The 20,633-nt window shown below is 42.3% G+C and overlaps 3 protein-coding genes across 7 annotated transcripts in view; 2 read left to right on the forward strand and 1 right to left on the reverse strand.

The window, feature by feature from the left end:
- The window catches only part of txndc5 (thioredoxin domain containing 5), a 137,451-nt gene that overhangs the window by 33,142 nt on the left and 83,676 nt on the right, over positions 1 to 20,633 (reverse strand). The window lies entirely within an intron of this gene.
- pdcd6 (programmed cell death 6) lies at positions 492 to 18,849 on the forward strand. Of its 2 annotated transcripts, none has more exons than XM_069716963.1 (6): positions 492 to 700; positions 5,009 to 5,070; positions 14,234 to 14,278; positions 15,786 to 15,956; positions 17,439 to 17,548; positions 17,929 to 18,849. In XM_069716963.1, the coding sequence occupies exons 1-6, from the start codon at positions 618 to 620 to the stop codon at positions 18,025 to 18,027; spliced, it is 570 nt and encodes a 189-aa protein (XP_069573064.1). In that variant the 5' UTR covers positions 492 to 617; the 3' UTR covers positions 18,028 to 18,849. The 2 variants fall into 2 exon arrangements, with proteins under 2 accessions (XP_069573064.1, XP_069573065.1); XM_069716964.1 differs by having other exon boundaries at positions 496 to 700; positions 15,786 to 15,944.
- LOC138631783 (enoyl-CoA hydratase EchA19) overlaps positions 19,134 to 20,633 on the forward strand; it is a 54,473-nt gene continuing 52,973 nt past the window's right edge. For 3 of the 4 annotated variants that reach the window (XM_069716958.1, XM_069716957.1, XM_069716955.1), the window contains exon 1: positions 19,136 to 19,387. In XM_069716958.1, the coding sequence (XP_069573059.1) occupies positions 19,246 to 19,387 (142 nt within the window). In that variant the 5' untranslated portion in view covers positions 19,136 to 19,245. Of the gene's footprint in view, positions 19,388 to 20,633 lie in introns of all 4 variants that reach the window. The other variant, XM_069716959.1, reaches the window with a different exon arrangement.

Genomic DNA, 20,633 nt, shown 5'->3' on the forward strand with positions numbered 1-20,633 from the left:
CTTTAGATGTAAAATGTTGATATGTAAAGTAACTAGTAACTAAATCTGTCAGATAAATGTAGTGAAGTACAAAGTACAATATTTCTCTGTGAAGTAGAGTGGAAGGATAAGTAGGTATGGTAGGTATTTACTTTATTAATCCCCGAGGGGAAATTTTTTCGCTACAGCAGCATACAGAAGCAATAAGATAATAATAGAAATAATAGAATAAAATAATAGAATAGAATAGAATAATAGAAAATAGCAGAAAATGGAAGAAAATACTCAAGTAGAAGTACATAAAAATGTTAATTGAGTAAATGTACTTAGTTACTTTAAATCACTGGGTTTACGTTCATCTAGTTGAACATCAATTTTTAGGGACTTTGACTGTAACCGTTTCTATTTTTACTCATTTGAAAGTAAAGGAAAATGTGACGTCACCCCCCCCCCCACTTTGCGGGGAGTGGCGAATGGCTCGGCCACGCCCCCTTGTGCGCGAGGAGGCCGGCGGTGACGGGAGCGCTGGGTGGAGGAGTCTGATTGAAGCTGCCGAGAGAGGAGCGACCCACGGCAGGAGGAGATACGAGCTGCACTCGGCCACGATTTTGACAAGGAGAAGAGCGTTTCTTTTGAAAATGGCGTATCACAGTCCGTACAGAGCTCCCCCGCACATCAACGCTCCTCCGGACCAGGGCTTCCTGTGGAATATCTTCCAGAGGTGAGTAGGGGGAAAGGCGGCGTGTGGGTCGCCGCTGCCCGCCCGTCTCTCACTCCGCTCCGCTGCCGTCGGGTGGAGCGCGGGGAGGAAGAGAGTGAGGCTGGGTGGTGCTGACTGAATATTTATTTATTTATTTATGTCTTTACTCTCGCGTCCTTTCAAGTATTTGTTGGTTCAACGCAGAGCTCCGCAGTGAAATCAGTGATTTGTCAGCCCCTGAGGTTACCCTCTCAGTTGTGGAAATACTACGGCCCCAGTGCACAAGTATAGCCCGCAGCTACTTCATGTCAGTCAGCTGGTCATATTGCAATACGTTACATTACTACGCCTCAGCAGCGTCACGCGGCTTGTAAGATTGACGTTCAAATCTAGCGGAAATGCCTCAGTGCTGTCCTCGGAGAGTTTTCAAACCTGGATCCAAAGGACCTCCACGAGTCCTTGAAAGGTTTTTTTTTTTTTTGTCTCCTCCCTCCAGCAAAAGAAAACCAGTTCAGCTCAAACTTTGTCTTTTAAACACGTCTCATACTCCCTAATGGATGACGTCTTCTACCACCACTTGGTGTCTCATCCAATCTGCTCCAAGTCAAACATCCTTTCAATACGGGGTCTCCCCGAAATACATCTGACAATTGTAGCCCTGTATGACGCAGGATATCTATATATGGGAGGCTGGCATGAATGTATGACGAGGCTCGTTTCTGTAAGAATAACATCACATTTCATATCCTGTTTAGTCCTCTTCCCATTTTGATGTTGAAGAATCGGTGGCAGCTTTCAACCATTCATTGTCATCAATTTCAGCCCACCATGAGTCAAAAGTGTGTCAGCAGCTAAGAAGGTCATAGTAGTAGGCAGAGAGGGAAATGATGCTTTGGCCCGTGGTAATAGTAAGCTATAGAGTTATGTAAGTACTGCAGAGGTTTTTTTTTTTCTCCTCTCTCTCTCTCTCTCTCTCTCTCTCAACATTGAGACGCTGCAGGCATCGCAAGGCACGAAACACCCTCAACGAATTATTCATGTATGGTGCAAAACCTTCAGAGGAATCAGGTCAGATGTACACATCTGGTCTCATACACATCCCTTCTTAAAAATTATTATTATTATTATTATTATTGGGGGGGGGGGCGCTTTCTCACGGAAAGAGCGCCTCTCGTGACGGCACACGTGCGAAAGTCGTCATCGGCTCGGACATGCGCGTCGAAAGCGGTCATCTCTCACGAGCGTCGCGCCGCCTCATCCGCTGCCTCCCGGTGAACGTCCGGCCCGAGCCGTTGCTGGAATTCCCTCCGTCATGTGATCAGAGTCGACAGAGCAGAGCTGACGCGGGAGGCCTCTCCGTCCCTGTCACGCCTCCGACCCGTGACTCACCGTCCCGCTGCTGGACCTCGATCCTGTCCGACCCCGATTTCGGTCTTCCTCGAGCGGTCGTGGCAGCGGAGGAAGAGGAGTCGGTCGTTCTCCAGGTGTTTGTCACCTGGTGACGGTGAACGCGGGGCCGCGTCCGGCGCCACTCGGCCTCTTTGAATTCAATCTGTTTCATGAATATGTTTTCACGTTCGCGACTTGACTTTCAGTGTGTCACGCGGAAGTCATTCTTTCCTTTCTCATGACATTGGTATGCCAAAAATGTTTGGACCCAGCCCTCCGAGAAGCATGGACAACACCGCTTTATTTTGAGCAGCGCGGCAACAACACAGATTTGTTGCTATGCAAGACCAGCAACACTACGAAGTGTCTGCGAAACTCAACGTTTCCACAGTTGTTTAGAATCAAAGTGAAGAAAGAGAGATTTCACTGTTAATTTTAGTTCTTCACAGAAGACAAAAAGACTTAAAAATAGAAAAAGCATCGATGGAAAGTGGACACCAGGATTTCCTGAGATGGTTTTGCAAGTGGTTCTGTTTTTCCACCATGGGCGCCACGGCGACTTACTTTTGGCCAATTTATGTGGAAAGTAGGGCGGGCGGGCGTTGTTCCTCCAGCAAATATTCCAACCTGATCGCCGAATAGGAAACAGTGAAACACGGGAAAGTCTGAGCGGAGTAACCGGCTCAGTCCTGCTGTGTGTTTAACAAAAACAACAACAAATTTTTTTTAAAAAAATGTATCGCCTGGCTGCTTTACACACAAGTTGTGTGTTTGATGGTGTCGAGATGGAAACACCAGATGGTTGACTGTCTGTTCTGCAGGCAAGAGGAAGTTTTAATGATGCTTTCACTTTTTTTATGTTTTCACTGGTGAGGTGATTTCACTTGAGGCCGAGTCAGAGAGTTAGTTTGAGGAAGAGAAGGAGAAAACGGTGGTGCTTATACTGGAGTGTGCACACACACACACACACACACACACACACACACACACACACACACACACACACACACACACACACACACACACACACACACACACACACACACACTTCTTTGAGTTGACCTGTCAGTGTTTGGTGAAGGTTGCACCCCCTCCAACCACTCCTCTCCTTCACCGTGACAAAGCTCTCATTTACGTAGACACGCCGAGAGAGATGTTTTTCTTTCACCGAGCAGGTCTCCATGTTTGTTTTTTCTTTTTTTTTTTTTTTTTTAAGAGGGGGGGAAGTAAAGCGAGCAGTACACACAGACTTATAGCTTATCTAGAGAGCCACGAAGGCAGCAGACATGGAAATGTGACCGCACGGTGAGGCCTCACAGCTGGGAGCAGAAACCCAGCCCACAAAGTCAGCGCTGGGCTGGTCCTGAGCTGTCTCTGTTGTTACCAGTGGGGGGTTCCCCGTCTCCTCCCGCTCTCTTCTTCTCTGCTGGTATTCGCGCTGCGTTTGTCGAGCGAGCTCTGCGTCAGCAGGTCGGGGCAGGCAGGTTGCTAAGGAACAACTGAGTCACTGGATGTTTGACGAAGCTACGTTTCCAAACTGTTCTTTGTGTCTCAGAGAAACACTCACGGCGACTTCAGGTTTTCTTAAGAGTTGTGTTGCTCTGTTGAAAGTGGGCTATTCCCGTGTCATTGTTTATCTGCTGTTGTTCCTCTGAATTAAAACAACAACCAAACATTTCACTTAAAGCTGTAGTTCGAGAGTTTTACACATAAATGAGCATCTGTGACACTCGGGGCTTTAACATACGAGCTCACGTGAAGCTGATTGAAGCTCTCGCCGCCGTACTGTGTACGAGCTCTTTAAGTCTGGTGTCTGGTGAGACATTGCGGTGATGAATGCGTGCTGGACGGGCTCTATGAGCAGGGTCTGCACGCTGCATCCACCAGACCAGCCAGCTGACTTCCAGTTCAGCCCTACGCTAACTTAAATAGCGATAAAATAATGTAATCGTGTGGCTCTCCCAGACTGATTTTCATAGCAGAATTAGTGACACGTACATTTATTTTCTTTACGATCATTTCTTAAAAATGCCCAAAAATGATGAAAAATCTGCATTTCCCTTGGTCCAGATCGATCACGTTGTTAATTAGTAGTCTGTCATTTGACTGATTGATTCATTAACTAATTGTTTTAGCACTAAACAGCAGGTTTCAGATAAAGAGACAATCCAGATTTTATTTTTATTTTGTGTAAATCTCGTGAACTAACTTTTTTATTTTGACCGTTTAAGCCATAAAATCTATTATTTAAAAAAAAAAAAAATTCCGGGAAATGTGTCTTTGCTTTTCAATCGAATCGAACTGAGGACATTGCAGTCACATGTTCTCAACCACTGAGCCAGTGGACTCGCTGGGAGGCTCTTTAATGTAACGCTACGAGTTTACGATCCAGCTGAAACACACTGCGGTCACTTTTGCTTTCACTTATCAAATGAGAAATGTGTTTCAGATTGTGACTCAGATTCTTGCAAGCTGATAGTCAAAGTATTTGCTTGTGCGGATGCCAACGTTCGGCTTCAGTTTGCTATCTCAGGATCAACACACACACACACACACACACACACACACACACACACACACACACACACACACACACACACACACACACACACACACACACACACACACACACACACACACACACACACACACACACACACACACACACACACACACACACACACACACACACACAGGCACACACAGGCACACACAGGCACTCAGAGCTTGTCTGGTTCGTCTTTCGCCGCTCCTTGCTGCCTCCTTTGCTCCGATCATACGACCATTCATGCTCTGTGGACTGTTGAGATGTGAACACACGCTCAGGGGGATAAAGTTTCAGCCGGCGAGTGTGGATGTCCGCTGCTATTGTGCGCTGAAGCGTGCGTGGGTGTGAAGTGGTTAAAGCGGACCGTATCTAATCTGTGTTATCTTCTCCAGGGTCGACAAGGACCGCAGCGGAGTGATTTCAGACTCGGAGCTTCAGCAGGCTTTATCGAATGGTGAGTATCGGTGGCTCGTAAATTTCTGCCACTCCCATTTTCGTTTCTTTCTCCTTTTATCTTCTTATTTCGAACCATTTACGCTCTCCTCCATCCCTCTCCCCTCCCTCAGCCTCCAACTCTTATCCTCCTTTCTTCTTTTTTATTATTCCCTCTCCTTTGATTCCTCCTTCTCCCTCTAATCTCCTCGACACACACCATTGCGCTCTGTCACTCTTTGATTTAAGCAACTGCCAAGCCTAAGACAATGGATTGGGAGTTTATTTTTATCCCTGGGTGGCAGGTGAGCTGAATACAAATAAATGCAGTTTTATTTTTGTCCCAGGACAACAGAGAAACAGGTGAAAAGTTTATCAGTGCAGCTTCAAAGAAAAGCCCTTTGATATACTTGAACCGGTGATGACAGCCAACTCAACAGTGGACCAGTTGAAGTTGTGGGTGGAGATTTTGTCACAATCCTTCTTCTGCAGGGAGCTGACAGATTGTTAAATCCAGTCTGAACAATGTGCTACATTAAAAAAAAAAAAAGCTTGGTAGCGGCTTTTTTAACCGTTTTTAAAAGATATAATACAACAGAAAGTGTAAGAAATGACTTATACTTATTACTTATAAATAACCTGGAACATCTGTCTAACGAGTTTACCACATGCAATTCTTATTCGATGTTTCTTCAAAGGTCAGGCATCTTTATTCTGCATTGTTTTTTGGGGGATTACTGTTTATTTGAACAAAGAAGCCTTTCTCATGCCCGAAGCTGGTTCTGGGTGCTCTTATATCAGGATTTAGGCAAATTTTCTTTTCAACAACAACAATAAACTTGAGGACAGAGTTACATTTACCGAACACTTTATTTAATACTTTTGAAACACTAAAAGTGAAACATCGTGTTTGAATATAGGAGCAATAAAGCATAAATACGGAGGTCATTTCTGACCAAAACCTACAAAAATATCTCAACAGGTTTTTATAAATGCCCAAGATTCACAAACAAAAACAGAGTAGTAAAAAAAATAACATTAACTAAACTAATGGATTTTGTTTTGCAAATACAATCAAACAAACACGTAAGATATTTCTGATACGTCAGGTTTCAGAGACAAATACAGCACGTCTTACAAGTACATCAAGATGTATATACAAAGAATAAGAACAGGACTTTAGGCACAATCTTCCCGCCGTCGCTGTGCTCAAGGTTTTTGGAGATTTTGGCTCCCTGTGACTTTTTCCTGTTCCTATTTTTACCCAAACTTTTATGTGCGCTCTTAAGTTACAGGTTCATATTGAAATCACAAACGCGCACGTATCAGTGGTCACAATGTATAACAGATGTTGGTCAAGTTGATCACGCGACATAACTTTGAATAGTTAGTGATGAAAGTCACAGCTTCCTCCAGCTCTGTGCACGTCACAGGGCTCCTCTGTTCATGCACAGCCGTCTTGGAACTTTTTAATTGCCCCTTTTATTTTTAAAACGAGTCAGCTTGAATCAATTAAATGCAAGTCCTGGAACACATTTCCAATCTGCTGATATTGGATTTCAATCAACTTGTTAGCTACAGCTAAAATTAATTATATGTATGTGGCAACAGCTGTCATTTCAGGCTAATGAAATTAAAAACCTGCTTCTGCCTGATAATTTTTTATCAGGTTGCCCGTAAGAGTGAGTGTTCATACAGTGAATAACTAAATTAAAATAAATAATTAGTGAAGGTTTAAGCAGCGTGCTTTCTGTGCTGCAGAATGACAATTAAATCTGATGGCAGAATATAACAAAACAAAAACAAAAAAAACAGCCTGAAAAGACACGTGCGGATACAACATGAAGAGTACAGCTGCTGGTGATGGAGGTGCCGTCACTCTCTTGGTCTGGTGAAGCTCCGGATGAAGAGGTGGATTCAAACAGGGTGAAGGTTTAATTTCCCGCTGGGTCTCCCCACACCCCCCTCCAAAAAAAAAAAAAAAAAAAAAGCGTGTACTTGTGATTCTGCCGGGTAGTTTGAGGAGCAGTGTTGAATACATGATACAGCTTCTCTGCTTAAATCCTGGCGAGTGAAGTCAGTTTTGCGCTGGCGTTGACGAGTTGCCCAGAAGAGCGGTAGAAGCTGGTCAAATATCTGTTTTCATGGCGCACCAGCATCGCTGCTTGACCTCGCTCGCAGTGAGACAGCAGCGCTGGAATGCAGTTCTGATTAATGAGGGGTGTATTTCATGGTGGTGTTTCCCAGGAAACCGTAGCACAGGTTGATGTTTGTCCCCTCATTAAAATATAATGTGTTGCCCGTCAAGTTAAGTCTGATATTGCTGCAGCATCTTTTCAAAGACTTCAGCGCAGATTAGGCTCGTCAGAAACCCATTTTTCTGGGCACTTCAAAGCAGGGGAAAAAAAAAAAAAAAAATGTCGAAGCCAGCAGCAGCAGCAGTGAAAGAAGCTGTTATCAGGCTGCGCAGTGGCTCTGGCTCAGCATACTGATTAGTGTGGGAGCGCGTTTGTGTATGCATGCACGAACACATACATGTATCCAGGGCGTGTGCGTTGTTCATTTCATCAGATTTTGTGCCAACGGTCCTCGGTCGTGGTTTTGTTTTTTTCCGGACATCTCGGTGTTGTGTTGGTGCGCTTGGCTGTGTGTGCGAGCGGTCCGATCTCCAGCCGTCCATCACAGGTTCATTGTGATATGAACCGGAGCCGGTGAAGCCGAACTCACGCTGCACTGCTTCCTGTCCTGCAGTGTTCTCGCCGAAGCCACCAACCCCGCCGACTGTCTGTCGAGGCTCTGCTGATCAGTTTGACGCCATCTACCGAGCTGCCATTGCTGCCATGCCAACGGTGTCCATCTTAAACCTTTTATTTTCATCCACCTCTCCTCCTTTTTTTTTTTGCTTCAGGAGGGATGTTGCTCTTTACACTCTTCAATCCTCTGTTGGTTTTCTGCATCACATACTTCTCTTCTTCTCATTTCACTGCTCTGCCTAAATGTCTTTTTGCTCATCTGAAATCAACCTCCTCTCCTCTCCTCTCCTCTCCTCTCCTCTCCTCTCCTCTCCTCCTCTCCTCTCCTCTCCTCTCCTCTCCTCTCCTCTCCTCTCCTCTCCTCTCCTCTCCTCTCCTCTCCTCTCCTCTCTTATTTCAGGACATGGCACCGGCTGTATGCCTGCTGTGTCCTCTGTCTGTTTGTCCTCTCTTACTCTAACTTTCCCTCGTTGTGTCTCACTCATCTCTCTTACTTAGCCTCAGTCTTCTGCTGTCTCCCTCTCCGTTTGTCCTCCCTCGTGTCTCCTCCGTCTCTCAGTCCTGGGTGTGGCGGTGTATCATCCCTGATGAGACTGTAATTGGTTTTGTGCCATGTGTTGTGTGTATCCTTGGTTGCTGCGCCGTTTTCTATAAATATATATATATATTTATATATTTTTGGCCTCCCTTCGCTCAGCAGTGAGCAGATATCACACCAACTTGCCATCATGCTCCCGCCCTCTCCCGCGCACGCAGATTTATACTCCCCTGTTGTTATTTATTTAAGTGTGTAGGAGCAGTAATACACTGAAATTGCTGACACGCAGATATCGCTGAATGGCAGGAGTCAAGGAGCTTGTTCAGCAACCTTCCTGTCACACTTGTACTTCTGCAGCGTTTTGTAAATCTCTGAGCACTGAGTTTTACCAGCCAGTGTTCAATTTCTCAGTGGCCTCTCCTTGTAATCATCAATCCTGCTTAGCCATTTCTGATTGGTGGATGAGAGGCCTCATGCACTCATTTTATTAGACCGAGTTATTTTTAGTCAAACCTGAACGGTATGTTGGCAAAAGATATATCAGTAACTATGCATATGTTGGCTAATATGCACCGTTATGACAGTTTTTTTTTGCAGGTCATAATGCAGAAAATGATGCTCGGGGTTAATTAGAAATCGTTTCATTTGTGAGTTTTGAGTTCAGTGTGGACAATAAACTGTATAATATCCAGCCTCCATTTCTTATCTTTGTAACAAGTGTCAAAAGTCTTTGATATGCACATATTAAGGATTATGGACAAAAAGGTGTGTTTACATATACTATGTATACAGTATTTAATAAGAGAATATGGGCCGATTCATTTTTTTTTTTTTAATTTTTTTTATGGATATCGGCCCCAAAAATCCAGGAACGGTCAGGCTCCACTTTTTAGCTGAAAGTCTGAGGCACCAGTGTTCGGCTGGATTAATTGAGCCCCTCGGTGCCGGTCCAACAGATCACGACTGTTGACTGGTAGAAACCACAAAAACAAACAGAGCAGGCTGACCCGTTGAACAGTGACTATGCCTGTTGTCTGGTGACAGAGTCCTACTGTCATTAAACTAGCAGTTACAGAATAAGAAATATAAACTTATCCCAGAAAAAATATTGATATTGCTGGTTGATGATAATGATAATTCGGATTTGGTTTCCTACCTTCATTTAAATTAGTAGTCGGTGTGTCTTTAGGTTTCAGGTCTGTGTGACGGCTCTGTGAGGTGTCCGGCTGAACATTTAAAATGTGTTTGGAAAAGTGTTTAGCTACAAGTGTTTCAGTGCCCTCCATCACGGCCGTTTTATATATTTATATATTTATATTTATATATATATATGTGTGTGTGTGTACACTGTGGTCAGTGCACTCTGTTTTTCCACCAGCCGGCCTCTCCTCACCTCCTACAGTATACTCCCTCTTCCTCACTTCTCCTCCACCTCACCACTGGCGGTTGGGTTCACCAGTGAGAGAGCTTCAGTGTGCAGACGGGACAGAGGCTGCATTGTCCCGGTTTGCCATCAGACGCACACAAACATCTCAGCCATACTGGACACCTCACACTGGGCAGCCGCAGTCAGTCTGGCATACATTGGTGACCTCACAGCTAGCTACTGGTGTGTGTGTGTGTGTGTGTGTGTGTGTGTGTGTGTGTGTGTGTGTGTGTGTGTGTGTGTGTGTGTGTGTGTGTGTGTGTGTGTGTGTGTGTGTGTGTGTGTGTGTGTGTGTGTGGCTGGATAGGTCTGAACTTGTTCTTTACTCCGCATTTAGTCTTTTTTCTGATGGCTGTGATGGAGGAGCAACAGTCTGTCCGGTCGGCTGCTCATCTTTCAGGTTTAACGAGATATAGTCCGAGATACCGTTTGAGACTTAATCCTATATTCAAACTGTAATTTATGTTAAAGGTTTCATGATATTAAAGGCAATAGCAGTTGTTGTTTTTTCAGATCTCTTTCGGGGGTCTGCTATCCGCTAAATAACAAGACATTTCACTACAGAAATGTCAGAGATGTGTTTGAAGTGAATTCAAAACAGTTACAGTTTGTATCGTAGTGACAAATTGATCTGTCAACCACAACCTGATTGATACCAGATCTCTGGGGGCCGATGCTAGTACCACTGAGTAATAAAATATACAATATTGACATATCGGCCCAAAATGTGGTAATCAAACACTTGTGAGAAAGATATGTAATGGAGGCAAAATGTTTTTACAACATGTATGCTGACATGATATATCTGTGATGGGCCGATAGCAACCGAACAAAAGGTTGAGCTCTATTTTCAACTACTAGATGTTTTTTTTTTTATTACATTACATATTATTACATATGTTTACCTACATTTTTCTGTTACGATTGTGTTAAAACAAGCCCAAAGAGCCACGCTAGCGCCGCTGAAGCTCAACTTAGGAACAGTCCTTGACGGAAATGCTGTGTCAGCATGCTAACGTGCTGGCAGTGGCAGTTCACATATTAAAGTGTTACAGTTCACTTATTAACATTCATTGAAGAGTTGTTGATGTTTTTAGTTTGGACCAATGAGGTGAACCGGCTGACTCTGACATTACCGTAGCGACACTGCTAATGGAGCTAAAAAGATGACAGAAGAAGATCGCTGTTTTTCTAAAAGACAACGTGTCGGGTGGAAAAAGCACATCGACCATGTGGACTGTTGCACTGCTGCGTTGTGTGTTCATGCCAATAATTTACCATTTACAGACCTGACTAAGAAATGATGACACCAGCACATCCTGGATGTCAAAAAGAGATTTGGCTTTATGAAAAAAAAAAAACCATCAATGTTCTTATGATTTATGATCAGCACTCCAGCAGATGAACAAAAACTATATCTTCTGGCCGTAAGCCTCAAGCCTGGTTTGTCCCAGAACATCCACAGTCCTTCACAACGCCACTCAGCAATACAACAAACCAAAGACGAGGGAGGAAATGACTGGTGTCTTGTGGAGTAAAGTATTTTGCCTCATTTGGACTTGAAGTTTCAAAGTCCTAAATGTATTTTTTTTTCATATTTTTTTTAAAGTTTATTTGGACACTTTAAGACTTTTAAAAGTGAAATCAAGGTGAAAATTGATAAACAACAGAGCTAAATCTGTTTGGCCTGAAATCTTTTCATTTAAATGAGGTGCTGTTATTTAAGCTCTTGTGGCTCTCACTGCAAACCTGCTTACTGCTGGCAAACTTAACTGTGAAAGGAAATAGAAAAATAAAAACCAGCACTGAAAAAGGCACCACAACGTCGGCAAGATGTAAAAATTCTGCAGCTGCTGTTTCAGGGTCTGCAGATCAAGTTTCAGGGAAGAATCCGAGTTCAGCAAAAGTTGCCTCGAGAGTTCAAGTTACTGCAACAAAAACTAAACCGCAAATGTTTTGTTCACCTCCTCCACTCATGTCTATCTCTTCTCTTTTGTGGATCATCCTCCTGCCATATTTCTTATCTTTCTATTTCATGTGTTCTTCTGTCTCCTCTGTTCTCTGCATCTTACTCCTCCTTCCTCCCACTTCTGAACTGTCGGCCAGCCTGTAATAAAGTGAGGTGGTGAGTCAGCAAGGATTTAGCTGCCCTGATAAATCTTGAGTTGAGAGAGTGAAGCAGGCTATAAAGTATGAACACCCAGCCAAAACCAAAGGCCCATCAGTTTTTCCTCTGACAACTTAAGTGACGAGTGTATTCACATATAATTGAAGTTTGTCCTCCAGATGAACAATACATTTGAGTGTTTGAGGAAAAGGCCATAAAATGTCATCTTAAATCCTATTTTTTCCAGCTTGAACTTACTTTAAAAAAAAAATCTGGTTTAAAAAAAAATCCTCTGAACCAGTTATACCATTTTGTGAATACTTATATTGTCTACCACTGTCTGTATTTTTTAGTGTTGGTGGCTAGTGTGAACTGAACATGACTGCTGTCCTCGTCCACATGCAGATTATTACTGTTCGTTTAACAAAATGTCTTCCAGTACAACACGAGTAGAGGAAACAAAAGCATAACAGCAGACTACAGATGGGAGATACATCATACAGGATATCTTTATTGCTTCCTTCCATTCACTTCATATGATATCTGAAATATGCTTATTACTTTGAAACTATTAATATTCCTGTTTCGTGATACGTAATCTAACTTTCTTTGATGAGACTGTATTTATACTTTACTGGCATTAAAGGTCCCGTTATATAGGAGGACTTTTTTTTTTTTCAATTATAAAGCAGGTCTTGGTGCTACATTTTTGAAAATGTCCACTGAGAAATGGACTTGTGATGTCATAAACTCATGTCACATGGTAGCCCTCAGCATGGCCCACTATCCAACCTTTAATGTAAAAAACCCCACCACTGAGCAGTTATTCAGTCGCAGAGTTACAAGACCAAAGAAAACCTGTGGTTGGCCTGGATGTGCGTCACTCAGAGCAGAGTCGACCAATCAGAAGCGGGTCGTTGATGTAAATGCACCTTAAAGACAGAAAACGGCCTTTTCTTGGTTGAGCTACAGACAAGCTAAAGAGAGGAAATGTAACTAAATAGAGATGTTTTTTAGTACTTAAAACCACAAAAATACTTTCTCATGAATATGAAGACTGGAAATGAAACACTGGACAAATTTAACATTAAGGGACTTTTGAATAGAAAACCAAAAGGCTTTTTTCTGATCACATTTTAATGTGTCCTTGCCTCAGGAGAGGCTTTCTTTACCCCAGAAATTTTGATTTGTCATCGTAGGAGAAGCACAAGTGGAATTACTAACATTTTTAATGGCTCTGTTCGTTTCAAGTGTCCGGTAATCCATGACAGTGAGACTGTGAGCCAGCAAGAACAATAGATCTTTTTCATGGCAGACGATTTGCCATGTCATTGCAGTACAAGCGCATCGGCATTAATGATTGCTGCATCCCATTATTGTGTGCAGGTTTCAGGGCTCTGGTGCTCTGCATGTTTAATCTCTGGCTTTATTGACTCGGGTTCTGTGAAGAAACGCTTGGGTGCTGCACCTCGGGAAAGGCTTCAGTACACCGGGGGATTTCCTGTTTTGATAAGGAAGCGTCTTTTCATCCTCACTGACAGATTAAAGACAGACTGATTATAAATTAATAGAATTGCACTATGGTCATTTTTTCATTTATGAAATGCAGAGCGTTGCACAGTACAGTTGTCAGCAGAGAGTAATGTACATGGCATGGACGCTACTGGTTTTGTTCCACTGGAGATCGTTATAGGGTACGATATAGTGTATAAATATACACACCAAAATGTTGACACTCTAATGGAATAAAATGTAGTAAATCTGTGCTTTGTCAAAATATGTGAAAAAGGCTTCTTTTTTTTCATCGGTTATCTGCACAAGTAAAACAAACAGTGAAAATAAAGGAAAATATTGGTTGACAAATAATGATTGTGTTATTTATCTTAAAATTAAAATGAACTTTGCCATAATTTGTCGTCCCACGATAATAAAATGACAAAAAAAAACCTCAACCAGATTAACCCGCTCTTTCGGTTAATATGAGGATACAGCAGTGGTCTCGAAAAATAGATAGAAGCACCACAAAAGTATTCATCTTGAGAAAATGTGACAATTACGCCAAAATTACAAGAAATGTGTTGATTTTGTTCAGAAAATGTCAAATTCAAATTGCAATCTCCAGATATTTGCTAACATTTTTTTTTTTTTTACCACAGCCGTTACAGCTTCTGCACTTCGTCACCTGTGTGTTAACTTACAAGATTCCCCTAAAAATGTAGTTTTTAAAGCATTTATTCTGTTAAAATGATTATCTGTGGAGCTACGTCATCTTTCTTTTCGTTTGTCTTCACCAAATTAAAAGTAATACGTTTTTGTAGATACTTTTGGTGTGTTTGTAACCGGTCTTCTTCTCTTTCACAGGCACATGGACTCCTTTCAACCCGGTGACCGTCCGCTCCATCATATGTAAGTAACTCCTGACAGTGAGACACACTCAGCTCTCACACAGCTGCCTTTTGTACGCAGACTATTCAGGTTGTTTTTTTTTGCCTCCTCGCCATGGCAATTACATTAATTTCATTAAGTTGTGTTCAATCTGGGGGCACAAACAAACTTTATCTTTTGCCTGAGAAAGTGTTGCTCGAGTGGAAACCTGCAGCCATCAATAAGAGGAGGAAGAAGGAAGCAAATGGGGAAGTTGGTCCCGCGGGGCAGCTGTCAGTTGGCTCAGACTCCAGATATTGATCTGTTTACACTTTTATGAAATCTGTAATATGCAGCTAAGGTTAAAAACCCTGCAGGGGAGTTGCTGATAGAGGTTTTTTTTTAACAGTTGTACTGTGTGTCGGACTTTGACACACAAACGTAAACAAACTACACGTATGCTGTTTTCTGTATGACATACTTCCCTGAGTAGACTAACAACTAGTGCTCCCACATGTTAGGACTCGTCCTTGTGTAGTACTTGAATGTAGACCGTATTAATGTTGTTTCAAAAAGCACACTGCCGTTCTGCACTGACCATCCAAATATCTGCAGTATTCATTATTTTACCCAAAAATGAATGTGTTTTAGTGTCCTCTGTTTAACAAAGACCATAAACACACAGATTCTTCTGTCCAGCATCAGTAGTGGAAAAAGAAACACTTTTGTGTTCAGGAACAGCTGCAGCTTCCTCAGACACCTTAATTAGAAAATTCTTTACGCCGGTGGCTCCGCCCCCTTCCTCTAAGGAGCCAAGATGGCGACCGTTTTGGGGGGGAAAGTGTCCAACGTTTCTCACTTCTTTTTTGGACCGTTTTGAGCGCATCATCCTGGTCCTTGTAGCACACTGCATGTTTGTGTACTGACAGCATGAACGCACATATGCACTCAAAATGGTGAATGTTAGTGCACGAGTACAACATTTGAAACACAGCGTTTTTATATTTGAGAGTATGTCCCCTCTAGAATCTGAATGAATGTGGCTGATTTATTTATATTACCTTTTAAGCCGCTGACTTCACCTTTAACACAACATATGTTACTAATATCCCTCCCTGGTTGTGATGTGGACTTTGTTCCACATTTGTTCTGTGGCTTCCAGAGTAAATCCCTATAATGCCTCCCCTTCCCACTGTACCACGCGCTGTAAATCTATTGTTTGATAGTCCCACAGCAAGAAGCATATCCTGTGATAACACTCCCTTTGTTTGGAGGTAATTGGATTGAACCACATGGCTGTAAGGAGAAGTGGAGTTTAGGTGTGTGGGGGGGGTCAATCTGTTTTCTGCAGTCTCATGAGTTAGTCAAGTGTGAGTGTTTCTGACCCGACCGATTCCCTCTACAGTTCTCTGACAGCTGTTAAACTGGATGTGGCGGTGTGCTGAGTCTCATGTTACCGAGTTTCTTCCAAGTGTCTCTAGAGTTGAATCGGAGACAGAGTAAATAATGTTTCTCACAACTTACCCCGTTCTCGATTTCCTCCCTTCAGCCATGTTCGACAGGGAAAACAAAGGCGGCGTGAACTTCAACGAGTTCGCCGGTGTGTGGAAGTACATCACAGACTGGCAAAACATCTTCAGGACCTACGACCGGGACAACTCCGGCTTCATCGACAAGAACGAGCTCAAACAGGCCCTGACTGGATTCGGTGAGCAGCAAAGTATGCTAATTTCAGTTTGATCACAGTGGTGGAGCGCTGCGTGGCTGCCTCTTGACTCTTCCCCTGGGTCAGGAGGTCAGGGGTTTGTCTTCTCAGTAGCTCCATATGTGTTTGGAGTTATATCCCTATTCTTTTAATACTCACCACTCATGTAGTAAATAAATTGTAATTTTTTGTTGGCTGAACACTTCAAAGGAAGAAGCTCAGTGTTAGTGTCCATTTCTAAATTACAGAACTGGTGAATGATAATGTGTACTACATCAGTGGTAAGTTTGAACCCTTTCATGTATAGAGGTCGCTACAGTGGACAGCTATTCAAATGTTGTCTTCTTGTGTATGCATGGGTTTTGATGGCATAGTTGCACATCAGCCTCATATGGGATGATGCAATAGCGTTCACTGTAGTGGCTGATGTGCAACTTATGCCATCAAAACCCATGCATACACAAGAAAACAACATTTGAATAGCTGTCCACTGTAGCGACCTCTATACATGAAAAGGTTAAAAAAAAAAAAAGGGTTTTTAAAAATGTCAATATTTTCTGTTTGACCTTGCATGCCTTCTGTATTTCTTTGTTCTGTGTGTTAAAACTCTCCAGCAATATTACTGAAGTCTATTTAAATGCAGTAAAGGCCAGAAGGCTCACATTTAACGTGTTGTTTACATCGTCGCTGATGATGCTGATCAGCTGAACGTCTCTGTTAAAACAGATGAACATCCTGATGGTGCCGGTCCTGCCTTTAATCAGACTAAATCACAACATGTCTGCCACAACTGGTCCGTCTGCCTCAGCCGTTCTGTAGTAGTGCAGCGCCGAGCACTCATTTTAGAAATGTTATGGTTCACTTATAGTCATTACCTAACCAGACCCCTTTTGCAGAACGTCCCACTTCCTAGTTGAGAGTGTTCCCATGACGACAACAGACGGGCACCATGACTGCCCTCAGGGAATCTGCTCTATTTCCACTGTCACATTACAGAAATGTGACAAATAACCTTGTCATCTTACAAATAAACCAACAGAGGTCGATAGTATTTGTGCACTTCATTTCTACACATTTTGATGAACTGCAGTTTTTAACATTGAACCAAGCCACAACACTGGGGATGCTAGAATAACCAGGTCGTGCTACTCCACCTTATTCTCAGTGCATTTACATGTCTTACTTCACCATGTGAAAAGACATGAAACCTACATCTCAGAGCTTTCAAAAACCTCTCACTCCCCTGGTGGGATATTCCCAAACCACCTGGTGTGTTCTTCCTCATCCCAGTTGCTCATGAACGCACATTAAAAAGTTGTTATCGGCCTCGGACTGAAAAACCAAAGGTGATCTTTCAGGTTGATTACGCCGGTGTGTCCAAACAGAGACCAACCAAGAAGTCAAAACCCATTTCAGATCTTTACATGTAAAAAAAATGCAGACGTGTGTCGGATGCCTTTGAAATGTTGTTGACATGATGTTCGCTGTTGCGTGTAGGCTATCGCCTATCGGACCAGTTCTACGGCACTCTGATAGATAAGTTCGACCGCCAGAGGAAGGGACAGGTGGCCTTCGATGACTTCATCCAGTGCTGCATTGTACTACAGGTAACTCATTCATACTGAAACTGTTTGTGCTGTAATGGGATTTATTACTTTTTCTCACTGCATTAGCATACATGAGCAAAGGTTGTGTTAAATTGGCATCACAACGAGGAACTCTCAGATTAAAAGCAGAGTTTTATGTTTCCTTTTTAAAAACACGTTCCACTCTTCCCTTTTAGATAAATCTCTCAAGAAAGTCCCATTTGATCCAATTTGTTCCTTCTCTGTAGTTTCACACTCAAAACACGTTTAAAGAAAGTAGCCAAGTTTAACTAAAGCATACGAATACGTGTTTACATTTTCTATTAAAAACTGCGCAGGAATGACACATGATCTTTTACTACTGTTATGCATTGATTCACTATTTTCTGTCCTTTCTGCAGAGGTTGACGGACGTTTTCAGGCGGTACGATACAGACCAAGACGGCTGGATCCAGGTTTCATATGAACAGTATCTTTCCATGGTCTTCAATATAGTATAACGCACACGGAGCACCACAGAAGAGCACAACTGGACACAACTGTGCCAAAGCTCCCGGCACCTCCCGGATGTCTGCCATGGTGGACACTACAAGATTTTTTTTTTAAACCTAATCTTTAGCCCTAGTTGGGCTTGTTCACACAAATTTGTAAAATGAATACAAGAAAACTTAGAGGCACCGTCAGTTTTTTGTGGTCGTTCCAGATGATATGATTCATCTGGAAGTACAACTCCAATACTTGACGTATTTAAAAAAAATCTTGTAGTGTTTTGTTTGTTGACCAATCTGAACAATGTCTGTGTTGGGGACTCTGGGTTGGGGAATATTATGGACACATCTGTCTTTTTTGTCTGTCAGTCTGTCTGTTAATGTGGACAACATTTTTAATGTCTTAACTTTAATTAATACAATACAACAAAAAAAAGATCTCTGTTGAGAGTAAAATGATGCATTGTAAATATGATTTAAAATGCATTGCATGATTTTGGGGGAAATTTAGCCCCACGTTGAAGCATGCTTTCCCTTTTCTCTCTTGACTTTTCCTCAGCCCTATTTTGCTCAAAGCCATGTTTACAAAAACTGTGAAAGCAGGTGCTGTTCTGCTTTGGGATTCACTGACATGCCAGCTTACATGCCATATTTGTACAAACTTATTTTTTAACAGCGACTCAAATGTTAGAACATAATTTTTGGTTGATGGTAAGCATAATGCCTTTAGTATGACTTATTTTCTGTGCATGATGCCTTAAAACGTGTAAAAAACAACAACAACAACAACAACACAAAAGAGAAATCTTGTATTAAAAAAGAAAATTAAAAGTGGGGTTTGCTGTCGTTATTTACTGGACATCAAAACCTTGCATGCGTTGCAGAGGAAACTGTTGATTTAACAAGGCTCAATTTCGCCCTCTGCTGTGTGTAGGCAGTTTTGACCACTGCAATGCACCAAGTTTCTGTCCGGGAACCTTGTGCACTGGTTTTCGTTTCCGTCAGGGAAGTGTTTAAGTGTTGCACCTTCACGTCAGTTGTTTGGAAGTTCGTAAAGAATATCGACTAAAATCAGGATTTTGGCTTTGAGAGGTTTTGTTTTGAGTATGATATTTTCTTTTTTTTTTCCTTTTTTTTTTTTTTAAATAAAATATTTAGCACTTAATTTGTGGATTGTTTTAGGAGTTCAAGCCTCCAGATTATTATTATTTTTTTTTACACTGTTAGCAAATGGCGCTTAAACATTTCCGGACGGTGGCACCACTTTTAGAGGCTTCCTGTCGAAGGAGGACATTTGGACAGTCGATAAAGACGACTTGTTGTCCTGTAAAGTCCTACAGCGCTTCAACGGGAGGCGAAGACGCAGGAACAGGTGAGTGGAAACATGCAGTAACCTGATAATGACTGTAGGGGGCAGCAGAGGCCGCCACAGTTTCCTGTTTGGCCTTCAAAGCAAGTTAACGTCAAAACACCATTTAAAGTTAATTTGTAAAGTACATTTTTTTAATTCCCTCTTAAACGGAATTTTTTTTGTGTGATAAAACCTTTTACAGAGCAGACGTTTCAACATGTAGAAGTTTGAAAAGCACAGGTGTATTAATGACGTCTACACCTGCCGTGGTTTAATGGGACACTTAAAGCACTTCGTTATAGACATTTGTTTTATCTGTGCTTTTCCTCACCTGCTGAGACCTTTTTTTTTTTCGGCACCACGTTGAAGCTTCACAACAAAAAGCACTCATAAAAAAAATGGCCGTAAATGAGGCCTCTGCACAAATTCCTGAAAACTGGAGTCATGACGGGGATTTCAGCTCCACCTGTTGTTTTCCTGCTATATGTTAAAACGTGTGCTTCTATTACTTTTCATTTCATGCAAAATCAATTATAATTTATTAAATAAATGAATTCCTATCACAGATTATCAGAGCCTAACGTAACGTCATAGAAAACTAGATAGTTTTTGACCCTTTTGCTTGACAAATAACTGAATGCAATTATCGAAATAGAAAAAAATAAGCTTTTTCTCTTGGTTTTCTGTTGTTAAAGATTTGTTGTAAATGCACAAAGTGGAAACCCATCTCAGACATAGTTTTACCACCAGAAGTTGAACCCTGCTGGTTCACAGTGATTCCCTTGAATCAAGAGTATGCAGATGAACTGAAATGGAAAACAACAGCCCCACAGAGATAGTTCAAATGTGGTTCCTCCCCCTTTTGATCACACAAGCACAGTGCGATTATTTGTTTGAGGTGTAGCAGAGTAGAAAATGTGGCGTGCAGACAAATTGCCTTTTTTTTTGTTGTCCCCTCCTTCCCCTCACTTCAGTCATTATCGCCACTGTGAGCAGCTTTGTTTTCCTGCCGCTTTCTCTCTCAAAGTGCAGTTGACTCTGGGTGTGGTTGACAGTTGGATGGCCTGAGATGAACCTAAACAATGTCAGGTCAACTGCCTGCTGCAACCTCAAGCCGCAATCACACACACACACAACACACACACACACACACACACACACACACACACACACACACACACACACACACACACACACACACGCTCATGAACACATACTGAGACTGTGCAACAGCAAAAGTCCTCACCTCAGACGATTTCTTTCATTC

Source organism: Brachyistius frenatus, unplaced genomic scaffold (genome assembly GCF_029030835.1).
Source record: "Brachyistius frenatus isolate BFR_SWC_R1_liver_20210118 unplaced genomic scaffold, ASM2903083v1 Contig_165, whole genome shotgun sequence".
NCBI lineage: Eukaryota > Metazoa > Chordata > Actinopteri > Embiotocidae > Brachyistius > Brachyistius frenatus.

Excerpts from the sequence above, each read along its gene's own strand:
- pdcd6 (XM_069716963.1), top strand. The coding sequence starts at position 618 with ATGGCGTATCACAGTCCGTACAGAGCTCCCCCGCACATCAACGCTCCT. Across the intron at positions 5,071-14,233 it reads TCAGCAGGCTTTATCGAATG|GCACATGGACTCCTTTCAAC; the intron begins GTGAGTATCGGT and ends TCTCTTTCACAG. Across the intron at positions 17,549-17,928 it reads AGTGCTGCATTGTACTACAG|AGGTTGACGGACGTTTTCAG; the intron begins GTAACTCATTCA and ends TCCTTTCTGCAG.